Source organism: Carica papaya, chromosome 9 (genome assembly GCF_054855325.1).
Source record: "Carica papaya isolate Zhongbai chromosome 9, ASM5485532v1, whole genome shotgun sequence".
NCBI lineage: Eukaryota > Viridiplantae > Streptophyta > Magnoliopsida > Brassicales > Caricaceae > Carica > Carica papaya.
In genome coordinates, this window is record NC_142317.1 from 1,100,898 (window position 1) to 1,124,546 (window position 23,649).

The 23,649-nt window shown below is 34.6% G+C and overlaps 3 protein-coding genes across 11 annotated transcripts; 1 reads left to right on the forward strand and 2 right to left on the reverse strand.

Moving 5' to 3' along the window:
- The first annotated feature begins 229 nt into the window (after nucleotides 1-229).
- CNGC1 (cyclic nucleotide gated channel 1) lies at nucleotides 230-10,104 on the forward strand. Of its 2 annotated transcripts, none has more exons than XM_088211982.1 (8): nucleotides 230-485; nucleotides 1,163-1,414; nucleotides 2,338-2,899; nucleotides 3,159-3,371; nucleotides 4,345-4,625; nucleotides 7,350-7,461; nucleotides 8,870-9,106; nucleotides 9,240-10,104. In XM_088211982.1, the coding sequence occupies exons 2-8, from the start codon at nucleotides 1,386-1,388 to the stop codon at nucleotides 9,936-9,938; spliced, it is 2,133 nt and encodes a 710-aa protein (XP_088068108.1). In that variant the 5' UTR covers nucleotides 230-485; nucleotides 1,163-1,385; the 3' UTR covers nucleotides 9,939-10,104. The 2 variants fall into 2 exon arrangements, with proteins under 2 accessions (XP_088068108.1, XP_088068109.1); XM_088211983.1 differs by lacking the exon at nucleotides 230-485 and adding an exon at nucleotides 631-653.
- A 205-nt stretch (nucleotides 10,105-10,309) lies between these two features.
- On the reverse strand, nucleotides 10,310-15,443 carry LOC110823181 (pyruvate kinase family protein). Of its 3 annotated transcripts, none has more exons than XM_088211979.1 (5): nucleotides 15,233-15,443; nucleotides 14,880-14,986; nucleotides 13,980-14,389; nucleotides 11,768-13,414; nucleotides 10,310-10,644 (listed from the first exon to the last, which is right to left on the reverse strand). In XM_088211979.1, the coding sequence occupies exons 2-5, from the start codon at nucleotides 14,937-14,939 to the stop codon at nucleotides 10,509-10,511; spliced, it is 2,253 nt and encodes a 750-aa protein (XP_088068105.1). In that variant the 5' UTR covers nucleotides 14,940-14,986; nucleotides 15,233-15,443; the 3' UTR covers nucleotides 10,310-10,508. The 3 variants fall into 3 exon arrangements, with proteins under 3 accessions (XP_088068105.1, XP_088068107.1, XP_088068106.1); XM_088211981.1 differs by having other exon boundaries at nucleotides 15,197-15,443; XM_088211980.1 differs by lacking the exon at nucleotides 15,233-15,443 and adding an exon at nucleotides 15,086-15,188.
- A 1,852-nt stretch (nucleotides 15,444-17,295) lies between these two features.
- Nucleotides 17,296-22,201, reverse strand: SPDS3 (spermidine synthase 3). Of its 6 annotated transcripts, XM_088210863.1 has the most exons (12): nucleotides 22,002-22,201; nucleotides 20,709-20,929; nucleotides 20,510-20,554; nucleotides 20,086-20,162; nucleotides 19,835-19,957; nucleotides 19,139-19,243; nucleotides 18,954-19,026; nucleotides 18,801-18,872; nucleotides 18,383-18,578; nucleotides 18,128-18,257; nucleotides 17,673-17,730; nucleotides 17,296-17,599 (listed from the first exon to the last, which is right to left on the reverse strand). In XM_088210863.1, exons 2-12 carry the CDS (start codon nucleotides 20,896-20,898, stop codon nucleotides 17,583-17,585), a joined length of 1,086 nt encoding a protein of 361 aa, XP_088066989.1. In that variant the 5' UTR covers nucleotides 20,899-20,929; nucleotides 22,002-22,201; the 3' UTR covers nucleotides 17,296-17,582. The 6 variants fall into 6 exon arrangements, with proteins under 6 accessions (XP_088066989.1, XP_088066990.1, XP_088066985.1 ...); XM_088210864.1 differs by lacking the exon at nucleotides 17,673-17,730; XM_088210859.1 differs by having other exon boundaries at nucleotides 17,296-17,730; nucleotides 22,002-22,200.
- Nucleotides 22,202-23,649: the final 1,448 nt, after the last annotated feature.

The following is a 23,649-nucleotide window of genomic DNA, read 5'->3' on the forward strand; positions in this document are numbered from 1 at the left end:
AAAATTAGTTTGGTAAATATATAATTATTCATAATTATAAATCACTCACATAATGGAAATTTCTGGTTTGACCGTTAAATTTAACGGAACAATACTCCAGACAGCGGTCAATTGCTATTAGACCGGAACAACCGGACTGAATCGCACCGTAGGCAACGATCAGAAACCTTTACTCTGTATGAAAGTTTCGCAGTGGGACCCAATGCACAAGATTTTCATTTTCCCATCCGGTGTATCCTGTTGGACTCTCTCTACTCTCTCCCTCTCTCTCTCTCTCTCTCTCTCTCGCCCAAATTGTGAGAAATTTTTTTTCAAAACATAATTACTGAAGAAGACGATCCCAGTCCCTGTTGGAGAGAGACTGGAGGTTTCTGCGAAGCTTCTCTCTCCCTCTCTTTCTCTCTCTTCTACAAGCAGAAGAGAAGTACCCGCTCGTGATTACAGTCTGTTTGGTGACCTCTGCTTCAACATCTGGTGGATGTTTGGTAGCTTTGCTTCTCTTTTTCTTTTTATTTTCTTCGCTGTAGGCTCTTTGTTAGTATTCTATCTTCTCTCTTTCTCCTTCAATCACTGTAAAATATGTTAGATATCCATGTGGTTCTCAATTCAAGTTTTGTTTGTTGTGGTTTTGTTGCTTACGGATTGTGCTATATGTACGTATTTTGTTCTGTATTTCATATTTGTTTTCATTATTTCGTACTTTCTTAATGAAATAAATGAAGTTATTGTCATTTTCTGGAGGAAGTTTTGGATTCTGTTGATCAAATGGTTGCAAAATTGATTCCGGACAATTTAGGAGATATAATTCAATTTTTTCTTTGTCACGCATGTTTCTTGATTCCTTTTTTGTTTGCTATTTTCCCGCAAAAATTTCTTTTAATTTATTCTCTAATTGGAAGTTTGTTAATTTTTGGTTTGTAGAAGTAGTGGCTTTTTGCAATTTTAGATATTTTTGATGCCGATGTTAGTGGAATATCTGTAACTTTTGGAATAATGGAGACATGCGCCAGATGTAACTTTTTAGTCTTTTCATTGTGTTTAATCACTATCAGTTAGCACACATGGTATACTGCGTTCTAGGTTGTTCCTAAGTTGTATGTTAAATTGAGTATTTTATCTCTTATCAGGTCTGGCTTACGTTTTCTTGTTGCTTTGGTTCTAGATAATGTCCTTTGGTGTACGGCCTGCACCTGGATTTGATGCCAATGAACATGTCAAGCCACCAGAGCTTCTTACCCAAAATACATGAACTTGTAGTTTTTTGCTTTTTTTCCCCCTTGAAATCCGGCACTGAGAACTTTGAGAGTACTTGAAGAAGTTTCTTCTGTTATTTTATCCAAGATCGGTTGTTCATCGAGCAACAGTATTGTGAAAAAGCAATAGTTATGAATTTCCGGCAGGAGAAGTTTGTGAGGTTGGTTCCTTTTCATTGATTTCTCATGTTTAGTTATTTCCATGTTGGTGATAGTTTCAGTTTGTGTTAGATCTAAAAGAGAGTAAAATAAGAATAAACTCAGGCGAGAGGAGAAGAAAATTTGATACTGATATAAATTTTATGATCTGAATTTTCAGCCAATTAGCTAATCTTTAAATAAGTAAATTACAACAAAAAGACAGTCAAGAATTCCTATAGATTAGGTTCAGCATAAAATCCTTATGGATTAGGTAATTCAAATTAACTAATAAGGCTACAAATAATAAAACATTTAAAACATGCAAATTCATTCAACAGATTGATAAGTTGTTTAATGAAGTGTACAGACTATGCTTTTTAGACATTCTTGAATCTTTAACAAGTGTATTGCTTTCTTAAGCAAAAGCAGAAAATTCATTTTCTTCATTTTTGAAATTCATACTTACGAGCTTGATGCAATGAGTGTCCTTGTTTCCATGCTACTTATTACTAGGCCCAATATAATTATCTTGCCTGTTATGGAATATGGACAACCCATCCAAGATTGATGTTACCAACTGCACCCATAGTGGGTTTTTCTTGGTGAATAACCAAGACATTCGAGTTAGCAACTCTTACTGCCTCTGAAAAAACAACTTTCTATTTGTTTGCATGTAGTACCTCCACTAATGTTGCTGCTACTGAATGATTGTTATCTCCCATGATCTAAAATGTTTTTTCTTTAACAAATTGATACAAGCCAATCCACATGTAGAAAGTGATGGATCAAATTTATATAGTCTTTCTGTGCTTTGGAGAAGTATGTTGCAAAATTTCATTATCATCTTTTGCTTACTATTGCTTCGTGCTCTTAAGATGTTTTTCCTTCATTTGAGCATAGAGTAATGTCATGATCTGAATATCGAAGATAACATGTTTTTCAGGTTCCAGGATTGGAACTCGGAGAAGAGTCCTGAAGCACAATATTCTGCTACTAATGGATTCTATTCAGGGAGAATCAGGACAATGATAAACTCCTTCTCTGAAAAGTTTCAAAGAAGTATTGAATCTGGTTCAGAAAGGATTAAACGGATAAAGAAATCCTTGAAATCCTGCTCATTTAATAGCATTGTTGCACGTGGCTTGGGTTCTGCAAAGAAAATTCTTGATCCTCAGGGCCCATTCCTCCAACGGTGGAATAAGATATTTGTTTTGGCATGTGTAATTGCAGTATCACTGGATCCTTTGTTTCTCTATGTCCCCATAGTCAATGATGAACACAAGTGCCTGGACTTGGACAAGAAGATGGAGATTACAGCTAGTGTATTGCGTTCGTTCACAGATATCTTTTATATACTTCACATAATTTTTCAGTTTCGTACTGGCTTCATTTCTTCTCGAGTATTTGGAAGAGGTGTATTAGTTGAAGACACATGGGCAATAGCAAGGAGATATCTATCTTCGTATTTCATTATTGATATTCTTGCGGTTCTTCCACTTCCCCAGGTAGAGGAACTTTTCTGCTTTGCTGGTTTTTTCCTACCATGCCAATATGATGTCTATAAGAACCTTTATTATCAAGTGCAAAAAAAAATGGGAACACTTCATACTTCTTACTAAAAATTTCTTATTTTGACACTTTTTGCTCTTCTAAAACTTCATTTTTCAGATTTTTTATCCTTAGGAAATATGACAGGTCAATTTTGTTAAATAACATCATCTTATAAGTTATGGGGTTAGTTTTAACCTGCTATCAAATGCTCAGGTGGTTATATTAATTGTCATTCCTCAATTGGGAGGCTCAAAGCCCTTGAATACGAAGAATTTGTTGAAATTTGTTATCACCCTCCAATATATTCCTCGATTGATTAGAATATATCCATTATACAAGGAAGTAACCAGGACTTCGGGCATACTGACTGAGACTGCTTGGCTTGGAGCTGCATTTAATCTCTTTCTTTACATGCTTGTCAGTCATGTAAGTATGATAGCTAAAAATAGTATAAATACAAATGCTGCATTACATTTTTCATGGTTTATGTCAGTTGCCTCTCTATATGCTCTTTGGCTGTTTCTTCTGAGAGGTTGATGCTCCGCAAATGATAATTGGTATATATGATATCCTTTTAAGAGGAAACTATAAAATCTTCTAAGAGCAAATGGAATATTTTATAAGAAGAAGTCATATAGTTATTTAAAAAAAAAAATAAAAGAGGAAGCCATATGGTGTATATGTGGGATGGAAAGACCATATTAAAAACAAAGCTGTTTAATGCGGAAAATTTGCAATGCATGTGATTGATGAATGTGGTTCCATATCAAAGATGTGAGGACATGTTTCAGTCAAACTGAATAACAAGTCCAATTTGCTTTACTAAGGAGTGATTTCCAGTCAAATCAAGCTACCAATGCATACTGTTGATTAGAGGTGAAAACAGGAAGTGGGAAAATCCAGAACCCTTATGCAGAGTGGTTTCATTTGTCATTGAGGATAGATGGTGGTTAAACGTGAAAGAACTATGAAGAGATACCAAAGTATGATGATGCCTCTTTGAATGTTATCATTGACACTGTAATGAAATATAGAAGCAAAACACTTTGATCACTGAAGAACGGACTGAAGCATTCAAACTCTTGATTATTTCTTTTAAAGAGTTCATTTTTGAGCTGTAAATTTGATGTGGCATGTTTAGTTAGTCTTTTTATTTGTACGTAATATACTCTTTCTTGCCTTTTTGATGTTATGTTGGCAACCTGCTAGGCTCAAGTCACATAATGTCCTACATGGAACCGGTGGAGGTGGTTTTGAACCCACTCCCCACCATTATCAGGAGCCATCCTCCACATAACACTGAAAAAAAAAAAACAAAACTTATAAGTTAATTTTTATTGTCATTATTGTCTCTCTTGCAGGTCTTTCTGTTTTATGAACTGATTAGCTTTTCTTACAGGGTCTTGGAGCCTTTTGGTACTTGTTTTCTATCGAAAGAGAAACAGTATGCTGGAGACAGGCCTGTGGAAAGAATTCTACCTGTTCCCCTGAGGCTCTTTACTGTGATAGTAACTTAGGAAGTAACGTGTTTCTGAATAAATCCTGTCCTATTCAGACACCAAATACAACACTTTTTGATTTTGGAATATTCCTCGACGCTCTTCAATCCGGTGTTGTGACATCAACAGATTTCCCACAGAAATTCTTTTACTGCTTTTGGTGGGGCCTGCAAAATCTGAGGTTGGAACATGTGATATTCCTTTTAAAAATAATGAGAAATTCAGGATTGATGATTTGCAATATGTTTCTTTGTCAGTTGGGATATCATGCTTTTTTTCATGTGTATTTTTCGGTTGTTGTATGCTTCCTAGAAGACCCAAAATTACAGTGAGCTGGCTCTAATTTGAACATGTTATTCATGCATTGTGCACACAATTGCACACAGATACAAATAGCTTGATTGTTTCCTTTTTGGAGAGGCAGGATAGGGTAGGTTCTTAGTGTATGTGGACAATGATTTGAACCTAAGGTGATTTATGCTGAAAACTTTAGTCCTACTTAATTGATTCTTTTTTTTGCTGATTAGGAAATTATCCATGGTTGTTAGGACAGGCAAGTTGAATGGTTTTGATTTCTGACATATTGATTGTGTTACCTCAACAGATGATTGTCCTAATCAGATCTGCTTATCTTCAGTTTTATTTTAAATTTGAAAATGTCAGTTTGTTTCTGTGTTTCTGGTCTCTAGATAGCAGTTTCTCGTCAGTTATGTCAGTTTGAAATGCAGTTTTGTGTACTGTTGTAGCCTTGAAAGACTACTGCTGTTTGAATAAGATTTTTATGCAGAAAATAATTTAGAAGTTCCTGAATTGTGTTTTTTTTTGAACTTTTGGAGATTGTTGCAATTTCTCTTAATGAGTTTATAGTGAGTCAGAACAAGATCCCGAAGTAGGGATCATAACTATTTGATAGCAGAGCCATCTGTTGTTATTGATGTATGATCTTTCCGACAACATTTTAGTTTTTCCTTAAATTGTACCAGGAGGATAGGGCATAAGATAGTCTTGAGCGGAAGCAAGAGAGGGAAGTGTTTGCACACAACGCCACAAATTGGCTGGTTGTCTAGATTAGTTATGGGCCGATGTATCTATCTGATGTCCAGAAGTCAGAGGTGATGTTGGTGAAGGAAGCGTTAGTAGAGAAAGGTTGAGATAAAAGAAGTCCAGGGGCTGGAACATGTGGCAGTCCCATTTTATCCCAAAATATATTTAGTTGGATTTTCCCAAATATAATGGGAAGATAGATAGTTTAAGATGGATAAATAGGTTTATCCCAAAAAAAAAGAGATAGATAAATAAGTGCTTAGCATTTCTTTAGACACCAAGACACACCTGGAGAAAAAAAGTTTGAACTGCCATCATTCCACTTGGTAAGGAGTTGCTTAGTTGTGGTTTTTGGAATTGCAGAGAGATGGGCCAACCGTTTCATGTGATGGTTTTAAGCATCAGTGCACTTTGGGCCTCATATACGAAGCAACAAGTTAAGAGAACTAGTGAAATTGAGCGTGATCAGTTTGGTTGAAAATAGCAATGTCAATTTGAACAATTGACAGCATGGGCAAGTTCTAACACTCCAGATCAAGAGGTTGAAATTTTCTTAACCAGGCTTCAAGATTATATTCAACAGAAGAGGAATTACACAAACCAATTAATTTGCCAAATGCCATGAGTTTGGCCAGACTTCATGAATATTGTGGTGATCCTTATCCAACAAAGTCTTCCATGCTAGAGACAGATGTAAATATATAGGGTGGAATGTATATATGTAAATATATAGCATTTGAGGGGATTAACAGTGAAATATATAAAGTTAGAAATAGATGGTTACACTATTTTTTGGCTGTTTAATTTTGGGTTATGACATTTAATTTTGGGGTATGATTTTGGAAATATCATAGATATAGTTACTGAGATATAAATATTTGTATATGGGTCGCACCCCTTTAGTGTCTTACTTTTTATTTCAAAGAAAAAAAAAAACAAAGTCTTCCATGCTAGGGGAGGCTCAGTCCTACTTTTTCTCATCACAGGCAAGATAAATGGCTATATCAGCTAGAAGTTTAAGAACAGCAGCTAAAAGGTCATTGTTTTAATTATGATGAAAAGTTTACCCCTGGTTACCCTTCTCAGAAGCTTTTCTGGTTTTTGAAGAACTAGTGGAGATTGCAATCACCAGAGAGCATTTTAGGTCATATTGAATCCAACCTTTAAAATTAAGCAATGGTTCCACCTTTTGCACTTATTATAAATTTAAAAATGTCAGTTTGTACATATTAGTTTATCATTCGGTGTTTTTGGTTTTTCAGGTGGCGACTTACTCTCAGCTATGTCAAATTTAGGTCTTTTTTCAGATTTGATGAGTTAGAACTCGAAATCGAATAATTGATCTCCAGTAAATGAGCCTCATGCCATCCGAGCTATATGCTTTGCCTGTCAGGTTTATGTTTGCAATGCAGTTATTTGTGTGCTGTTGTATGCCTTCACAAGGCTATTATGCAGAAAATAATTTTAGGAGTTCTTGAGTTCTTTTAAACTTATGGAGATTGTTAGGTTCTCTTAGTGAGCTCATCAAATTCTTAAAAACCAAAGAAATAACGGAAGAAGATAGAAGAGGTATTCATCTTTTATGGCTTCTGATTTTTATTCTACCAGACCCATACAAGATTCCAAATTGGGATCTTAACATTTAGGCTAACAAAATTTTAGTTCTGTTGCCCTTAGCAGCTGTTATGACCCAGTGTTGTTGTTTTCACTGTATGATGCATGTTTCTTAATGTATTTATTATCATTGCATAGTCATGCTTTTTCTTGAATGAGAAATGCACATTTTGTTATCTCCTGATTTTCTACTCATTATGTTTAACTTCTATGGATGAAGAAAACTAAATGATTCTTCTTTTTGCAGTTCTCTTGGTCAAAATCTTAAAACAAGTACCTTTTTCTGGGAAATCTGCTTTGCAGTCGCTATTTCCATCTCTGGGTTGGTGTTGTTTTCATTTCTAATAGGAAACATGCAGGTGTGCACCTCTCTGTTTCTCTCTCTCTCTCTCCCTCCCTCCTCTCCTCCCCCCCCCCCCCAGGCGAAACCCAGAAAAGTACATTCAAAACATGATTATTCTGCTTGCGGTATGGGACAATGATGCGACACAGCATAATTTTTGTACTTTTTTTTGTTGAAAATGCATAGTTTTCCGCACTTTGCTTAGCTTTATGGTATATAAATTGGTTAAGAGACTCGGTTTATAATCAAATTTGGGTACCATTAGTTTTTGGTTTGAACTTTGAATTTGACAGTGAGATTATAGTCAAGTTAGAGAGGAATAATTTAACCTAACTTACAAACATCCCCTCTTTCAAGAAGTTAATGTTAGGTTTGAAAGGGTAAGAAATAGGCAAAACCCTTACTACCCTTAAAACAAAGATTTACAGGACCCCTAAAATTATATATTTTATTACTTGTTAAGGAAATGTTTGGAGTAGATTTAGAAATTTAGAACTTATCTGCAAACCATGGTTCAACTAGGAATGGTAAAAAGTTCGTTCATAAAATGATAAAAATTGACCTCATGAAAATTTATGTGGAATTAGAATAATGTATTCGAAATTCAGTCAAATTTAATTGAGTTTGGAATGCATTTTTCCATTACATGTGGAATTCTATGTGGAATTAATTTTTTATTTTCTAACAGAATTTACGTTTCAGCTTAGTGAAAACTAAATGTGGGTTGCAAATGAAATAAATTCCACTAAATTTTTGGACTTGTCCAAACATAGCCAAAATGTTTAAAAATTATTGTTAAAAAACTATAGAATTCTAGTTTAATTTCTTTTATATATAATTATCAAAATTATTGAAATAAAAAAAATCAAAACTAAATCCCTGCCAAGAATTGGCAGTAGGTAGCTGGCAACCAGAGCTACCGGGCCAGACCTGGTCTGGCAGTGGGAAACCTAGGTCAAACTAGGTTGTTGTCACCTTGTGTTGCTGCTGTGAGGGTTGTACATCGTTGCAGCTTAGGCGCTTTGCTTTGCTGCTGCGTCAAGCACTTTGTGTCCTATCATGACCACGGGCCTTAGCCATCTCAAATGCCTGGTGTGCAGCGTGAGCTAGCACATCTCGAGCTCAGGATTTTCCTGGCCAAATGAGCATCAGGCACATAATGTTAAATAAAAATATGTTTCCTTTGTTTTCTCTTCTAAATTATTACTATTTATTATTATTATTATTATTATTATTACTATAATTGCTATTATTGTTATTTATTTTATTTCTGGCTTCTTTTCAAGAGGGTACATGCATCATGCTGAGGAAGGGAATTAATTTTGAAGAGACAAAAATTGAGCTTATTTTTAGGTTTTAAAGAACTTGCATGAATCTTGTCGGGATGTCATAAACACCTATTGTTCTTTGATTCTCTGAAACAGACGTATCTGCAGTCTACAACTACTAGATTGGAGGAGATGAGAGTAAAGAGGCAAGACGCTCAGCAATGGATGGCTCATCGCCTGCTCCCTGAGAATCTAAGGGAGAGAATTCGACGGTATGAACAATACAGATGGCAAGAAACTAGAGGTGTTGATGAGGAGAACCTCCTACGCAATCTCCCCAAGGACCTCAGGAGGGACATTAAGCGGCATCTTTGCCTGGCTCTTCTCATGAGAGTAAGCTCTTCTACATTTTCACGACATAATTTTTACCTCTATTCCATTTTCTTGCATGGAGTGATGAATATTTAAGCTTTTTCTGCCAATTCGAGATTAACTTATTTATATTTGCTTTTTGGATTAATTCAAGGTACCGATGTTTGAAAAAATGGATGAACAACTGTTGGATGCAATGTGTGATCTCCTGAAGCCAGTGCTCTACACAGAGGAAAGCCACATTGTTCGTGAGGGAGACCCGGTTGATGAGATGCTCTTCATTATGCGAGGGCAGCTTTTGACCATGACCACAAATGGGGGAAGAACCGGGTTCTTCAACTCTGAATATCTCAAAGCTGGTGACTTCTGTGGTGAAGAGCTGCTTACATGGGCTCTGGATCCCCTTTCATCATCCAATCTTCCTATCTCTACTAGAACGGTCCGCGCACTGACTGAAGTCGAAGCATTTGCTTTAATGGCTGATGACTTGAAGTTTGTCGCCTCCCAATTTCGGAGGCTTCACAGTAAGCAGCTCCGACACACTTTCAGGTTTTACTCTCAGCAATGGAGGACTTGGGCAGCTTGCTTTATACAAGCTGCGTGGCGCCGGTACACGAAAAAGAAACTAGAAGAGTCCCTTAGGGAAGAAGAAAATAGGTTGAAAGATGCATTGGCGAAGTCTGGTGGAAATTCTCCAAGTCTGGGTGCCACTATTTACGCCTCACGATTTGCCGCTAATGTACTTCGTGCTATACGTCGCAATGGTCCTCGTAAGCCTAGAGTGCCGGAGAGGGTACCACCCATGCTGCTTCAGAAGCCAGCAGAGCCAGATTTTACTGCCGAGGAGCAATAGGTATGAATATTTTTTGGTTTAATCTTTATGCGTGTTTTGTTGTATAAAAAGTGGAAATTTTAGACTACGAAAGGGTTGGAAATTCTTAGATAGCCTTTGTTGATTGTATGATGTTTGTACAGGATGTTGTATATTTTTAATTTAAACCTTCGTCCTTTCGCACGAATCATCTGAGCGGAATTTCTTCGTTTGAATTTTTGATCTCAGAATCCCACCTCCCTACTCTCGCCTTACCCTCCCACCTTCGTCACATTCCTCACTTTTCATGTTTAATGTAATATACATCATGTATTATTCTGAACAAATAATTTTCATTTTTTTCCGTCGATATTTGCATTTTAAATTATTTCTCAGAAAAACTTAACAGAAACTTTTTAACTTTTTAACTTCTTAACTTGAATTTATAGATTAGCTTCTAGTACAATTATATCTTATGACGAACTTATGGACAAGGATGCTGCCCTACGAAAATTGTAAATACAGTCCTAACCCTTTGTTTAATGCCCCCTAGCAAGTGAGTAGCTGGACCATCTAGATGGACAAATTTTCCAACGAGAAGTCAGAGTAAACTTAGACTAAATGACTAGATAATACAATGGGCTTCAGCTCAGATTTCACCTGCATTGAGTTTGCCCGGAGCATGGTATCCAAAGTTGAAACAGCTTCCACAACATGCTTTCCTTTGTTCAACATGATGCAACTTGACCTGGAGAAATAAAAGAAAGTAATTCATTTAGCTTATGTTAAGAAAAAATCTAATATTTATATGAAAGTTATTTACAAATTTATACTTTTGTTAATTAAAAACGATGACTAAAGATGATAAAAATTGAGTCCATACATTGTACATATGGAAATGAAATATTACATTCTAAATTCCATAGAGATATGAAATTCTATATGTACTCAATCTTTTTTGTCATTCTAGTGTGATTTAGACAATTTCTAATTAACCAAGCAGTGAATTTACAAATGAATCCCACATCATTTCTGGATTTCTTTCCCCACATTCTTAATCATTCCTAGTTTTGATTTACCTCTACTCACTTGCTCAAGACATGGTCAAAAAAATTGACACTCTGAGATTGTTGTTATGATTTGGAACTTGGGCTCAGTTGAAATAAATGAATTCTAATTACCACTATCAGGCTATTAGGCTCTGGAGACAATTTCAACGCTAACCAGGAAACCGTTGATAAGCTGGCAAGCTTCAATCGATGCCCAACGTTTCATGCCAAAGTACTTCAATAGGAAATCCTAGCAGAGCAAACTTGGTGCTCGATTTTGGAAGGTTATCAAAGTGGACAATACAAATGCCTAAGCTTATTGAGGGCGTTCTGCTAGTGTGTGTTTAGGCTCTACCTCACTAAGCTTCTGCTATCAAATATCGACCGTAATGGTCTGTTTAGTTCATTTTCAATCAATTGCTCGATTTAATATTCATATTAATATTTCTATCATCAAAATTTTCATGGTGGGAATAGAATGTGCAAAAGTTACTGGTAATTATAAATATCAAGACAGTATCAGAAATTTACTAAAAGTGAATGAGAAATGAATCGAACTGGACAAAAATGGCTTTATGGATACCTGAACTAAGCAAATGAATGAGAAATGAACCAAACGACCACAATTTGTTTTCTAATGCTACCGATTTATATAAATAGATTATCAGTGTCTTAGAACGAAAATTGGCTCCAATTACCAACAAAGAAATTTAGAAGGGAATTAGTATTTAGAGTATCCAATGTAGTTCACCAGTAATCTCTAGGAAAGTCTTGACAAATAAATCAAGATAATGGCCAGATGAAAACAGAAGGACAACTTACCTCCTTCCACTGGCAACATCGGTAATTTCAGCTCTTGTAGGCACGCCAGACTTGACAAGCGACTCCAAGACTTGAGTTGCCCAAATAACTGGTACATGGGCAGCAGTACAGATAGATAGAATCTCTTCCTGTATATCGGCTAGCTTTTCCCACCCACACTCCACTGCGAGATCTCCTCTAGCAATCATAACTCCAAGAGGATTTGGTGACTTCATTGCCTCTAAGAGCATTTGAGGCAATTTCTCAAACCCACTCCTTGTTTCAATCTTTAAAACAATACCTAGCTTATTAAGTCTCCGTTTCTCCAGCTCTTGTTGAAGCAAAACAATATCACAAACATCTCGAACGAAGGAAATACCCACCATGTCAGCATGGGAAGCAACAAATTCAAGATCTACTAGGTCCTTTGAAGTGAGGCCTTGAAATCGAATATTGCTATCTGGGATGTTAAGGGACTTCTCTGATCCAAGTTTAGTTCCTCTTGGACCAGCATGGGTGATCGAAACAATAATCTCTGAAATACTTGTTCCTTGGATTATTCCCCAAATCTTTCCATCATCAAAAGCAATGCTTTCTCCAGGTTTGACTGAATCAAATAGATAGCCAGAGGGACAAGTAACTTTAGGAGCACCGCTTGTGAGCATAAATGATTCTTCTTGTGTGGATGTGCTATCTCGTGTTATAGTTAGCAGGTCTCCCACTCTTAATCTAACAAATGGCTCCTTTGCAGGGACATCCACCACTCTTCCAACTAAAAAATTGCCTTTTTTTCTCTTAATATACATTTCTGTTCCGGACTGCACGTAAGCAGTCATATCACATTCAACCACATACCCAGTACTAGTAAATACATGAAACTTTTTAGAGATTTTTAGCCTCCTCTTTTTCCCTCTAGCATCGTGGAATCTTACAGTATCACCAATCTCGAGTTTAGCGAGATTCTCTTGGTTGTCTATGAATAACATTCCATCTGGTGAGAAGTGAGCAGGAGGACTCACTCCTTTGCTAGAGAGCCAAATTTGAGCAGGCAATATCACATTTCCAGCAGCATCTCTCTTGGGAGATAGTTTCATCACACATGGGCCACTCTTTAGGTGACCAGTCCGGAGTTTTGGTCCAGCTAAATCCATGAGAATTCGACAGGGCATCTCCAGCATCTGAGAACTTGTTTTCACTCTTCTGATGATTTCACTCCACACAGTGGGGTTTCCATGTGCGCAATTGATTCGAATAATTGAGGTCCCAGCCTTTAGGAGATTGGTTATATGAGATTCATTTTCCACAGCTTCTTGGCCAACTGTCACCATGATGTGAGTAGTTCTGCCATCTCGAAATGAACCCAGTAATAACTCTCTATTGGATGAAGCCTTCTGACGTGTTGCATTTATAGTGAATATCCCCGTCTTCAGTTCACCTGAACTTCCGTGACTGCATATCTCTGTCCTGATATTCTCTTTAGTAGTTCGAAGATTCAAATTCAAGTTCTCCACTAGTTGTATGGCAGCACTAAGACTGGCAAGCACATTTGAATTAATGATCTCCAAATTCAGTAGGCCAGTAGAAGAAAGATCTTCTTTGAGCTGCTTAACATCAAGGCATTTCAGTGCCAAGTGATGAATTAAGTTTGTAGCACTCATGAAGTAATTTCTGCAGTAACAGAAAGGTCAAGATAAGAAGAAAGCTCATGATATAACTAACTTGACCTAGCAGAAGAAAGCTTAACTTACAAGGGCTAGGGGCTAGGACAGGAGCAACAAAGTATAATTTTGTCACAAACATTTCCAAATATCAAAATAGTTCAGGAATTTCTGATAAGATATGCAGTTCTTAACATGCATGCAGATGAACGCAGATCATCAAAATCAATAGAACATCTACCAAATATAAATATCAAGCAAAGCCTATCCTTTAACAGCAGTGAAGCACAACATAAATCAACTAGCATCTCTGATAAGAGACTGACTACAGATCCATGTGTGGCACAGTTAATAAGACAACAAAAACAAAAGATAAAAACATAACATACGGTTACATGAGAATGATAAGACCTCAAGAACAGGATATTAATAAGAATCTTCTCAATTATTCTTCAATATCATTAATCATAGGAATATTGTAGCATATGCTGTCAACTGTCTCGTTTAATAAGCAGACTATACAGAATCGATGAAGCCTTAGGTAATAAAATAAGAAAATTAGAAATCTAACAAACCTGTGACTTAATTTGAGTCGAGAAGCATTCCACTGTTCTGATGCTAATACATGTAAGTGTACGGCCTTCAGTTTGTCTAAAAGGCTTCCTTCATTTGCCAGGTATTCAGCACTTCCAGAGATGTCTGGTTGTGATTGTGTCAAGGACACATCAACTTCCACATCTGGATGGTTGGAACTGCCATTACATTCTAAAGGTAGAACATGATCAGAGCATGTATTTGAACTGCCTCTTTCAGCTTCATCTTTTCGATTTGCAAAAGCTAAAGTGTTTGACCTAAAGTTTCTTTTATGAATTGCTCTCGGATCATATTGAGTCGGTTGTCCTATGTGAAGTCTACATGGAAAATCAATCCTCTTTCCCCTTAGGTTGAATGTTGAAACTTCTAAAAGATCAGCTACTTGAGTACTCTGAAAGGAAAAAGAAAACCATTTAAAAGAATCCCAGACAGGGCAAAAGAACATTAAATACAAAACTGTGAAAAATGTCTAGTACTCCATCCAGGTAGTAATAGAAGCACCGAATACCAGTACAAGAGGCAAACATAAGACAGAAACATGAAACCATGCACGGGAAGGAAAATTTACAGAATACGACTACTACGGCCATTTCTTGAAATTAAAAAATTCTCAGTGAATTTTCATGAAAATAATGTAAAAACAAATTATCACGTTTCCGCCTGTCAGTTAATTTGAATTATAATCTGAAACCAATTAGTCAACCAGCTTACTTCCTCCAACAATGTGAAGCGCCCTACCGAAATAACAAGGTGACTATGGCGTTACGTATCATCCTAATTAATCCCAAAAGTGAAAGAGCTAACGCAGGAATTCATACGCACAAAGATAGAAAAAGAAAAGCATAAAATGATTTTTCGATATAAAATAAATGGTCAATTACATGGTCCGGAATGCCCCATTGATGTGGAACAGCAAAGCCTGAATGCGTACTCAGTTTCATCTACTCAGTCACAGAACTTCCAGCAATACGTACGGAAGAGAAGAAATCTGCAGAAAACCAAAAACCATAGATAAGGATAAAATCTTAATTCCGAAGACAAAATATCAAGGAACTACATAATCAACAAAACTAACGACAACAATAACCTCTCTGCAATTGAATGAAAGAGAGAAACACGATCCAAAAGTAAAAAGAAACATTTATCTTAATCTACTAAGATTATATACAGGCTCACAGAGAAAGCTGATCTTACGTACACAAAATCGAGAAAAAAATCACGAGAACTAGCTCACCAAGGGATAAGTCAAAGCTAGGCTGCGTTTTAGCACGGTTTGCGTAAGCTTCAGGAAGGAAGATGAGAAGCTCCCCGGATACCGAACACGAGCTCCTGTTGATGTTTGGCTGCCGAGACTTTTCGCGAGAAAGAGAGAGAAAAGGAGGATATCGAAGAGTGTGGAGAGCGCGTGCCAGATTCTGTAAAGGTCAACACGTGGTAAGGCCTTGTAAATCAGGACTATATGAGTGGTTTGGTTCTCCTCCGGATAAGAAGGGATTTGTTAGCGTAATTATCTTCTCTAATTTAAAATAAATATTAACTATATTCTTAATAATAATTTCCGAAAAAAATAAAATAAAATAATTTATTTAAAGTTTTAATTTTTATCACGTGATTAGTGGATATTACACTTCGGCTCTTGTAGTTTTGTATACATACAATACCATATTGCGGTTTTGTTTAAGTGATATTTTTTTTAAAAAAATTCAGTTATACGTAAGATTTTAAAATAAATTAAAGATAAAATCAAATAATCATGTTTGTATTGAATTAAAATGATTATATTTATAATCGAAAGCGTATCCGAACTTATAGTGTAAGAAATAGTATAAAAAAAAAATTTCTATTTTCACTTATAGGATAACAAAAAAAATAAACTCAACACGCAAGATTTGAGAACTATAACTGATTTTTTATATTGTCAAATTTCGTTATTTTTAATTTAATTCATTATAAAAGTAGAAATAACAATTTTAGTCTCTGTACATAAAAGATATTTATGTTTTATCAAATGCATTAAGACCTAATATCTTGATCACTTTTAAACGAATTCAATAAAACCGATAGTCTTTTATGCACAATAAAACTCACACGATTGATTAAAACCTAACATTATATAAATGACTCGATTGAATGATATAAGTACATCAATTATAATATAATTAAAATAATATTCAAATCAAGATATACTCAAAAACATAATTTAATTTAAATATATAATTTTTTTCATAAAAAAATAGAGGTACTAATTATTATTATTAGTTAGTTTATTGTTATTAATTTTAAAATATGTAAATCTAATTTATTTAAGTTTGAAGCCCATCTTCATAAACACACATATATATATATATATATCTTCAGAAAATAATAGTATTATGTAAAATGAAAACCACAGCGAAATATATGTCTAATCTTGGCTGAAGTAAGATCTCAAGTCCAAAGCTAAAACCACAATTTTAAACATGGCAGCAAGTTCGTTCTCGTAACCCAACATTAACAATCTGCTGGGTTAAAATTACTATAAGTCAACTTTTTTTTAATAATAATAAAAGACTAGTCTAGCTTTTTTTAATCTGTAATTTCTAGGATATGTCATGATTAATTTTAAAAAAATTATGTATTTATTATAATTTCATCAATAAATTATTAATATAATAATATATTACGACTGATCGATATAAATTTATAATACAATTATAAAATAATAAATGCATTCTTGGGTGCACTTTGTTGTCTTTTTCAATTTTGATATTTCATTTTTGGGTAGTGGTTTATTCTATGGAAAATTAAAAACTAATGTGAAGGTAATGTATTTAAACAAACAGAAAATATTATTGTGTTAACGAAAAAAGTAAATTAATTATGGTACATTAGAAGAGGAAATTTCAGTACTTGTACATTACAATGTTTATCAATTACCAACATTTAAAAGAATTAAAATCCATCCAATCCCATTTTACTGAACATATTATTGTATGCTGTCTTGTACTGTTGTGTCCTATTTGATTCCCTTCTTGTTCTGCTGTTATCATTCTAGCATACGCTGCATGAAGCAACAATTAGGTGGTGGTGTAATATCAAGTTTCAAATCAAGACATTAGATTTCAACGCACCCATTATTTCAAAGCTGGTACTGGCCCATGAAATTATGAAATGCTAGGAGCCCGATGGTAGGAATTAGCAAAGCTACTAATTCTGACATAAACTGCAAGCGGCATTGTGCCTAGAGCTATCCTGCTTTGAACTATTATTTCTTTTCATATTTACAACAATTTAATCAGATACATATTCTGTAACACATTGTCAGATAACTGCAGTAAGATTTATTTAATTATTTAAAATATATATTAAAAAGAGTACCACACAAGCACAACAACTGGGAGAAGCTATAGAACGTTCCTACAAATACAATATCGTATGATATATATATATATATATATATCTAATATAAATTAAAAAGGTCATCCACCGGATAACATTGTTGGAAGAAATAACAATACACGCTAGAATAGAAATCCTCCTCAAAGCCCTGAAAGCTTCTCATGCCCTCACCTTGCTGTAGTCTATTATCCATGTAGGGTTAAACTTCACATAAATCTTTTTCCTGGAAAAATATATTAGGATTGCTAAAATCAATTTTCAAAGAAAAAGTTGTCATGGGCAGGTTGGAGACGCACCGAGTCCGCTCACTTCTCTCCGAAAAAATGTTGGCAGAGCAAAAGCGGCCGAGTGCAACTGTCAGAGTGGGTGTTCCATAAATCATATATGCAAAACCATAAATTTAAGCAAAATAAACAAGAAAATAAAAGTTTTACAAGGAGTTGCATTCTAGTTTGTGATTCTCAAACACTATAAAACAGAAGAAGCCAATTTACAATGATCCAGAATTGAACAATTTAGATGAACTTATTTGAGACCCTGTTGACAAACAAGAAGAGATTTACAGCAACGAAAACGACAAGAGAGCCTAAAAGTTCAACATCACCTCCAACTTAAGGCTAAATTCATGTTTTCTAAGGGTCTGTCTTCCGCAACTAGAGAAACTTTATGATTTGAACATTTAGCATATGAAGGAAACAGCATTTTAACAAATAATGAGCTGAAACAATTTAAGATGTGAGGAATAGTTTACCTCTGAATTGTAAAACCTAAGTTCTCTTTTATCCTTGCCAGCTGCTTGCAATTTTTCAATAGGATTGATGGGATTCTTGAAATCAACAGGAGGACCCTCCGTAGAGCACAGAAGAAATCCAATTACTCCACTGCAATTCAAGTAATTGTACCAGTCAGAACCGACAGACTTCTACATTTATATTATTGTTCAAGATTTCAGCAAAAATAATAGAACAGTATAAGTCAATGAAGGCCGTAAGGCTACATCATTTACCTTGGATATGTTGGTACACTTGTCCATGCATAATGGACAGAACCCTTGAAAGCATCACGGCAAATAGAGATCATGTCTTGAATAAGATGTGTATGTAGCCACAAGCTTTCTGCCATATTACAGACGACACCACCAGGTCTTAATGCTCTAGCTATTGTTTCAAAAAATGGCTTCTCCACAAGCTCTTGAGCAGGACCTGAATCAGTAGGAGAAATGACAAATAAGATTTTGTTTGACAGAAACACTTCAAACCATGTCATATCTGGAAGGAAAGAACTTGCCATCAGCAACTATTCGTGACACATTGCAACCACTAATATACTAAGGCCTCCACCACCTTAGTTATCTTGTCAAAAGATACGTGCAAATCAAATCATGTCTATGCATCTAGATTAATCATAATGGATCAAGAACATACCAACAGGGTCTGATGAATCAACAATGATGGCATCATACATCCCCTCAGGTGCATTACGCAGAAATTCAGCCGCTGTTAGGATATTTAAGTGAGTAACCAGATGTTTCAACCATTTCAACAAAAGAACAGAAAAATTATTACAGTTGGACGTACCATCACCAACATGAAGTCGGACACGAGGGTCGTCAAATCCAACAGATAACTCTGGGAAAAATTCCTTACTCACCTAGTGGATAACAAGATTATGAAATTAACTAAGTTGAGCACATGGACACATTTGTTAAACTATTACCAGGAGAGGGGAAAAAGAGCTAAGGATACAAAATACCACCACTTACATCTATAACCATCTTATCAATCTCACAAATGTCAATGACCTCCACAGAGCTATGGCGAGAAATTTCCCTAAGAACCCCACCATCACCACCACCAACAACCAGAACCTGAAACATGTTTTAAATAATTTCTTTGCCATATAAAAAGCGCAGATAGATTGCCACCCACTTATGCTTTAATATAAATTACAAGCATGAAGAAATCCATAGAGAGTATATCTATCATTCAAAGTAATGGTGACAGAAACTATATCCAACTAAACCAAGAAGTCTCGAACAAAATAAATTTGGTTGCAAACGTTTCTTTCTCAAAAAATTCAGAATAAAGAAATATAACAAGAATTGTTTGAAACCTACATCGTTATTCCTATTTACTTCACATGGGAATCTTTTCTAAGTGAAAGCAACCAACACATATTTCATTTGAATCTACTGTACTCACAATGCCACCCTAGCGACTAGAACACTAAATGTTAAGACAAGCCTTCCTCAACAGATGTAATCAGATAAGCATGATTCTGCTTTGTTGACATCTTGGGGCATTTGCCTTCTAACATCAACAAAAAGAAAGTTGCCAGAGATTGAATGTAGGCCACCAAATTAAAACCAAAGTAGAAAAATTTAAAGCAAGATCCATGCTAAATAAAAATCATACACAGCTAAGCATTAAAAAAGGAAGCTTAGATTGTATGGAATTACCTTTTTAGGAGATGGAATTGAACAAAGTGGAAGATGAGCTATCATTTCCTGGTAGGCACATTCATCTTTCTCGGTTAACTGTACAATGCCATCAAGAACGAGCACTTTTCCATATGTTGCTGACTGAACACAAGAGGAAACATCATCTAAATCTCATATAAGTGCGTGAGTTTAATTAATGCACATGAAAACACTCTGTAGATAGGTTGACAAGAAAACAGAAAATATGCGCGACATTGGGGATGTCAAACCTCAAAAACTAGGATCTCTTGGTAATCTGACTTCTCCTTGTGTAAAACTTTCTCAACCTTCAGTGAATGTGCTTCACCTGCAGTCATATTTAAACAAATTAGAGGAAGATCAGCTGATTAAAACAAAAAAGCAAGCAATGAAATCCAACAAGGAAAATACTCTAGCATAAAAGGGTTACCACAGGTACTTTCAGAGGCAGGACAGCTCCTTCCTCATACTCTTAAGAGGTTAACAATTCAATTTCACTCTAATAAAAAGAGGCACAGAAATGACTGAGGCCACAATTGTTAGAAAAATGATAAGGACTTTGATTTTGCAGATAATAGATATGACTTTAAGTTCACTAATGAAAATGTGATAATATCAAATTTTGGAGAGAAAAGATGTGCATAGCAGAAAATATTTAAGTCAGAACAAGCTTACCAGGCCACATAGGGTTGTTGAAGTAAATGCTTTTGTTAGCTTTATCTGCAGTAGAGAAGTGCGCATAAAGAAGGGATCAATTCAGCGATAGTGTCAATTAAATTCAAGAACTGTGTGGACTTAAATGATGAATACCATCAACAAAAAAACAAACACCAAGACAGAGAGAGAGAGAGAGAAAGAAGAATTTGATAATGACCAGTGCAAGACTGAGATACTGAGAACCATCCAGAGACAACAGTGGAATGGCATCTGGCTTCAAGTTCAGGGAGAGAAGCCCTAGCCTTCAAGCAACAAGAAGGGATTGGCTTCTCTGAACCATTCTCATTATTCACCTTCCCATCCATAATCTTCTGGCATTCCAAACCTCTTCCTGCGCCGTCCTCCATATACTATCTTTTTCTTCTCTGGCTCCAGCCTCTGGATACAAAAACATTAAAATCATATAAAATTAGAAAAAACTTGATAACAGAAACCTTTGAAGTTTGGGGAAAAAAAAATTAAAATATGAAAGTAGCTTCCATCAAAAAAGGCAGGAATATTAAAAAAATGGAAGCTCCGGAAAACTTGATAAAAAAATCTGACCTGCTAAAACAGAAATATATTGTCTATGATCATTGGACAAATCGAGGAAAAAAAAATATATATCCTAAATTGACCAACAAAAGAACGGCCCTCTAACCAATACAGTAATATTAATAGAAACAAAATCGAATCATGTCACCAGTTACTCAGGCAGAAGCCTCGGCTATAGAATTTAAACGCCTAAACTACGTTTCTCCAGTGGACAATACCGAAAATTTACAGCAGCAATTCGAAAAACTACAAAGCAAGATCACGGAAAAAGCCATCAAGCTATCGGTTTTCATATGCGGCAATAATCCAAGCCAGTAAGACTTTTCCAAACCTTTGTGATGACTTTTCAAGCAACAGTGAAAAATGACAAGTCAAATTCCACAAGCTTACCTAAAACAAATATCTTCCGTTTCAGTATTTCGGCAGCAGGAAACTAAGAAAAGACTAACTTCACCTTTCCAATTCCAAATCAGGAAGTTAGGAGTTCACATATTTTCTGCCTAAAAATTTATTGCACGAAGTTAAATTTTGTTTTCGCTTGTGTTCGGAAATAAACCGTACAGAGTCCACAAACCTATATTTTCCCGGAGTCAAACGGAAAAGGCCTAGGGTTTAGACAGAATGGGACGAAAAAACGAACTCCGTTAACTGCAACACCCTTGGAATTAGATAAATTACGGAAATATCAAAACAATGAACAAAGAAACAGCAAGTGAAGGAGAATAAACACGTTTCCAGTCAAAACTCATGAGTCCTAGATAGTATCGAACAGTCGATTGTGTATAAAGATAAACCTGAAAACTAAATAGAGAGATATGCGGAGCGCAAAAGAGAAAGCAAACCTATCGATAATCATATACAGTGTACTGATACGCGTATATATATATATATAGATAGATATAGAGATATATCTTACCTAGTGTTAATGGCGAGGAAGGGTGAGATACCATGCAGTACAGTAATCTGAAGAGGGGAACAGTGAGCGGGAAAGGAAATAAAGCAGGGTGTCCTCGTTTTCAGTTTCTCTCTAATCTCCTATTTCTCGCTCGCAGAAACTTTATTTGTTTGGAAGAAAACTTACAGAAAATTAAGCATAACCGAAAGCCTTCCTTGTATGCCGTATATATAGAGCCTCTTACCAGATATATAGTTGTTAGTTATTTATTATTGTGCTTTAAGTTAAGTTAATTATAAAATTATTAATTTTTAAATTATACTAAACTTCGTATTATATATTGATGACTGTTAATTTATAAATATTAATAAAATAATAAATTATATATTATGTAAAATTTTAATATATAATATAAATATTTTAACTGTTAATAATTAAATTATGACGTAATTAATTTGACATGGAACGGAGCGTTTCAAACTTTTTGTTGGCGCTGGTAAGTTAAAGTTTACTTTGTTTTATTCCTTTTTGGTGTTGTCCTTGTAAATCCAAGGAGCTGCTGAAAATGACAGCAGCTGATAGTTTCCAGTTCCGTCTTAAATCATCATACATTACTCTAATTATCAATTGATGCTTTTTGTAATTAGCAAAAAGGTTTTAGAAAAAGTACTGTAGAATTTCTGAAATTTTATTTTTTCAAGTTAATCATAAAATTATGTGAATTACATTATAATAATAATAAAAAAATCTTTTAACAATAAAATTCGTACTGTTAAATTTTAAAATAAATTAGATCTGAAATTATATAATCGTACTCGTATTGAATCAAAAGAATTAGATTTGTAATCAGAATCGTATTTGAATCTATAACGAACGAAATTTTCACATCATACGGTACATATTTTAAATCAATACGTGACTTTATAGAGATTTCAAACTCTATTTTTCTCTACTGATATAATAACATGAAAAATAAATCATACATGCGATTTTGAGAGCACGACCATTTTTTATATCGTCAAGTTTCGTTATTTTTTATTTATTCGATCGTAAAATCAGAAATAACATTTTTTTAGTATCTGCACGTAAAAAAATATTCATACTTTTACCAAATGTATTAGAACTTAATATCTATTTAACTGTAACCGGTTACTTTTAAACGAGTTCAATAAAATCAATAGTATTTGATGTACAATAAGATATACATTAAATATGCGCGATCGATTGAAACTCGACATATACATGTTATAATCACATAAATTAATTTTACAACTAACTTTACTTAAAAGGTATTGATTGTTATTGAATTTGATAATATTTTTTAAAAATTATATATTATAATATTTGTTTAATATTGTGTTATAAGTTATATTCAATAATTTCGCAATGCACTATTATATAATTAATTTTATAAAGCAATGTAATATAATTTATATTTACAACCCTTTAATAATTATTAAAATTAAAGTTGCAATCATTATTTATTATAATATTTTTATATTATATTATTTATTAAAAAAAAAACTAAAAGTTATATTTACTTTTAACATTGAGTGTGCAATTTTTTCTAAAGGTAAAAATAAATCTCATAATTTTTTTTTAATATTTTAATCAATTTCAAAATATTTCGTTATAATATTATAAATTTAATTTTTTAAGAATAAAAACT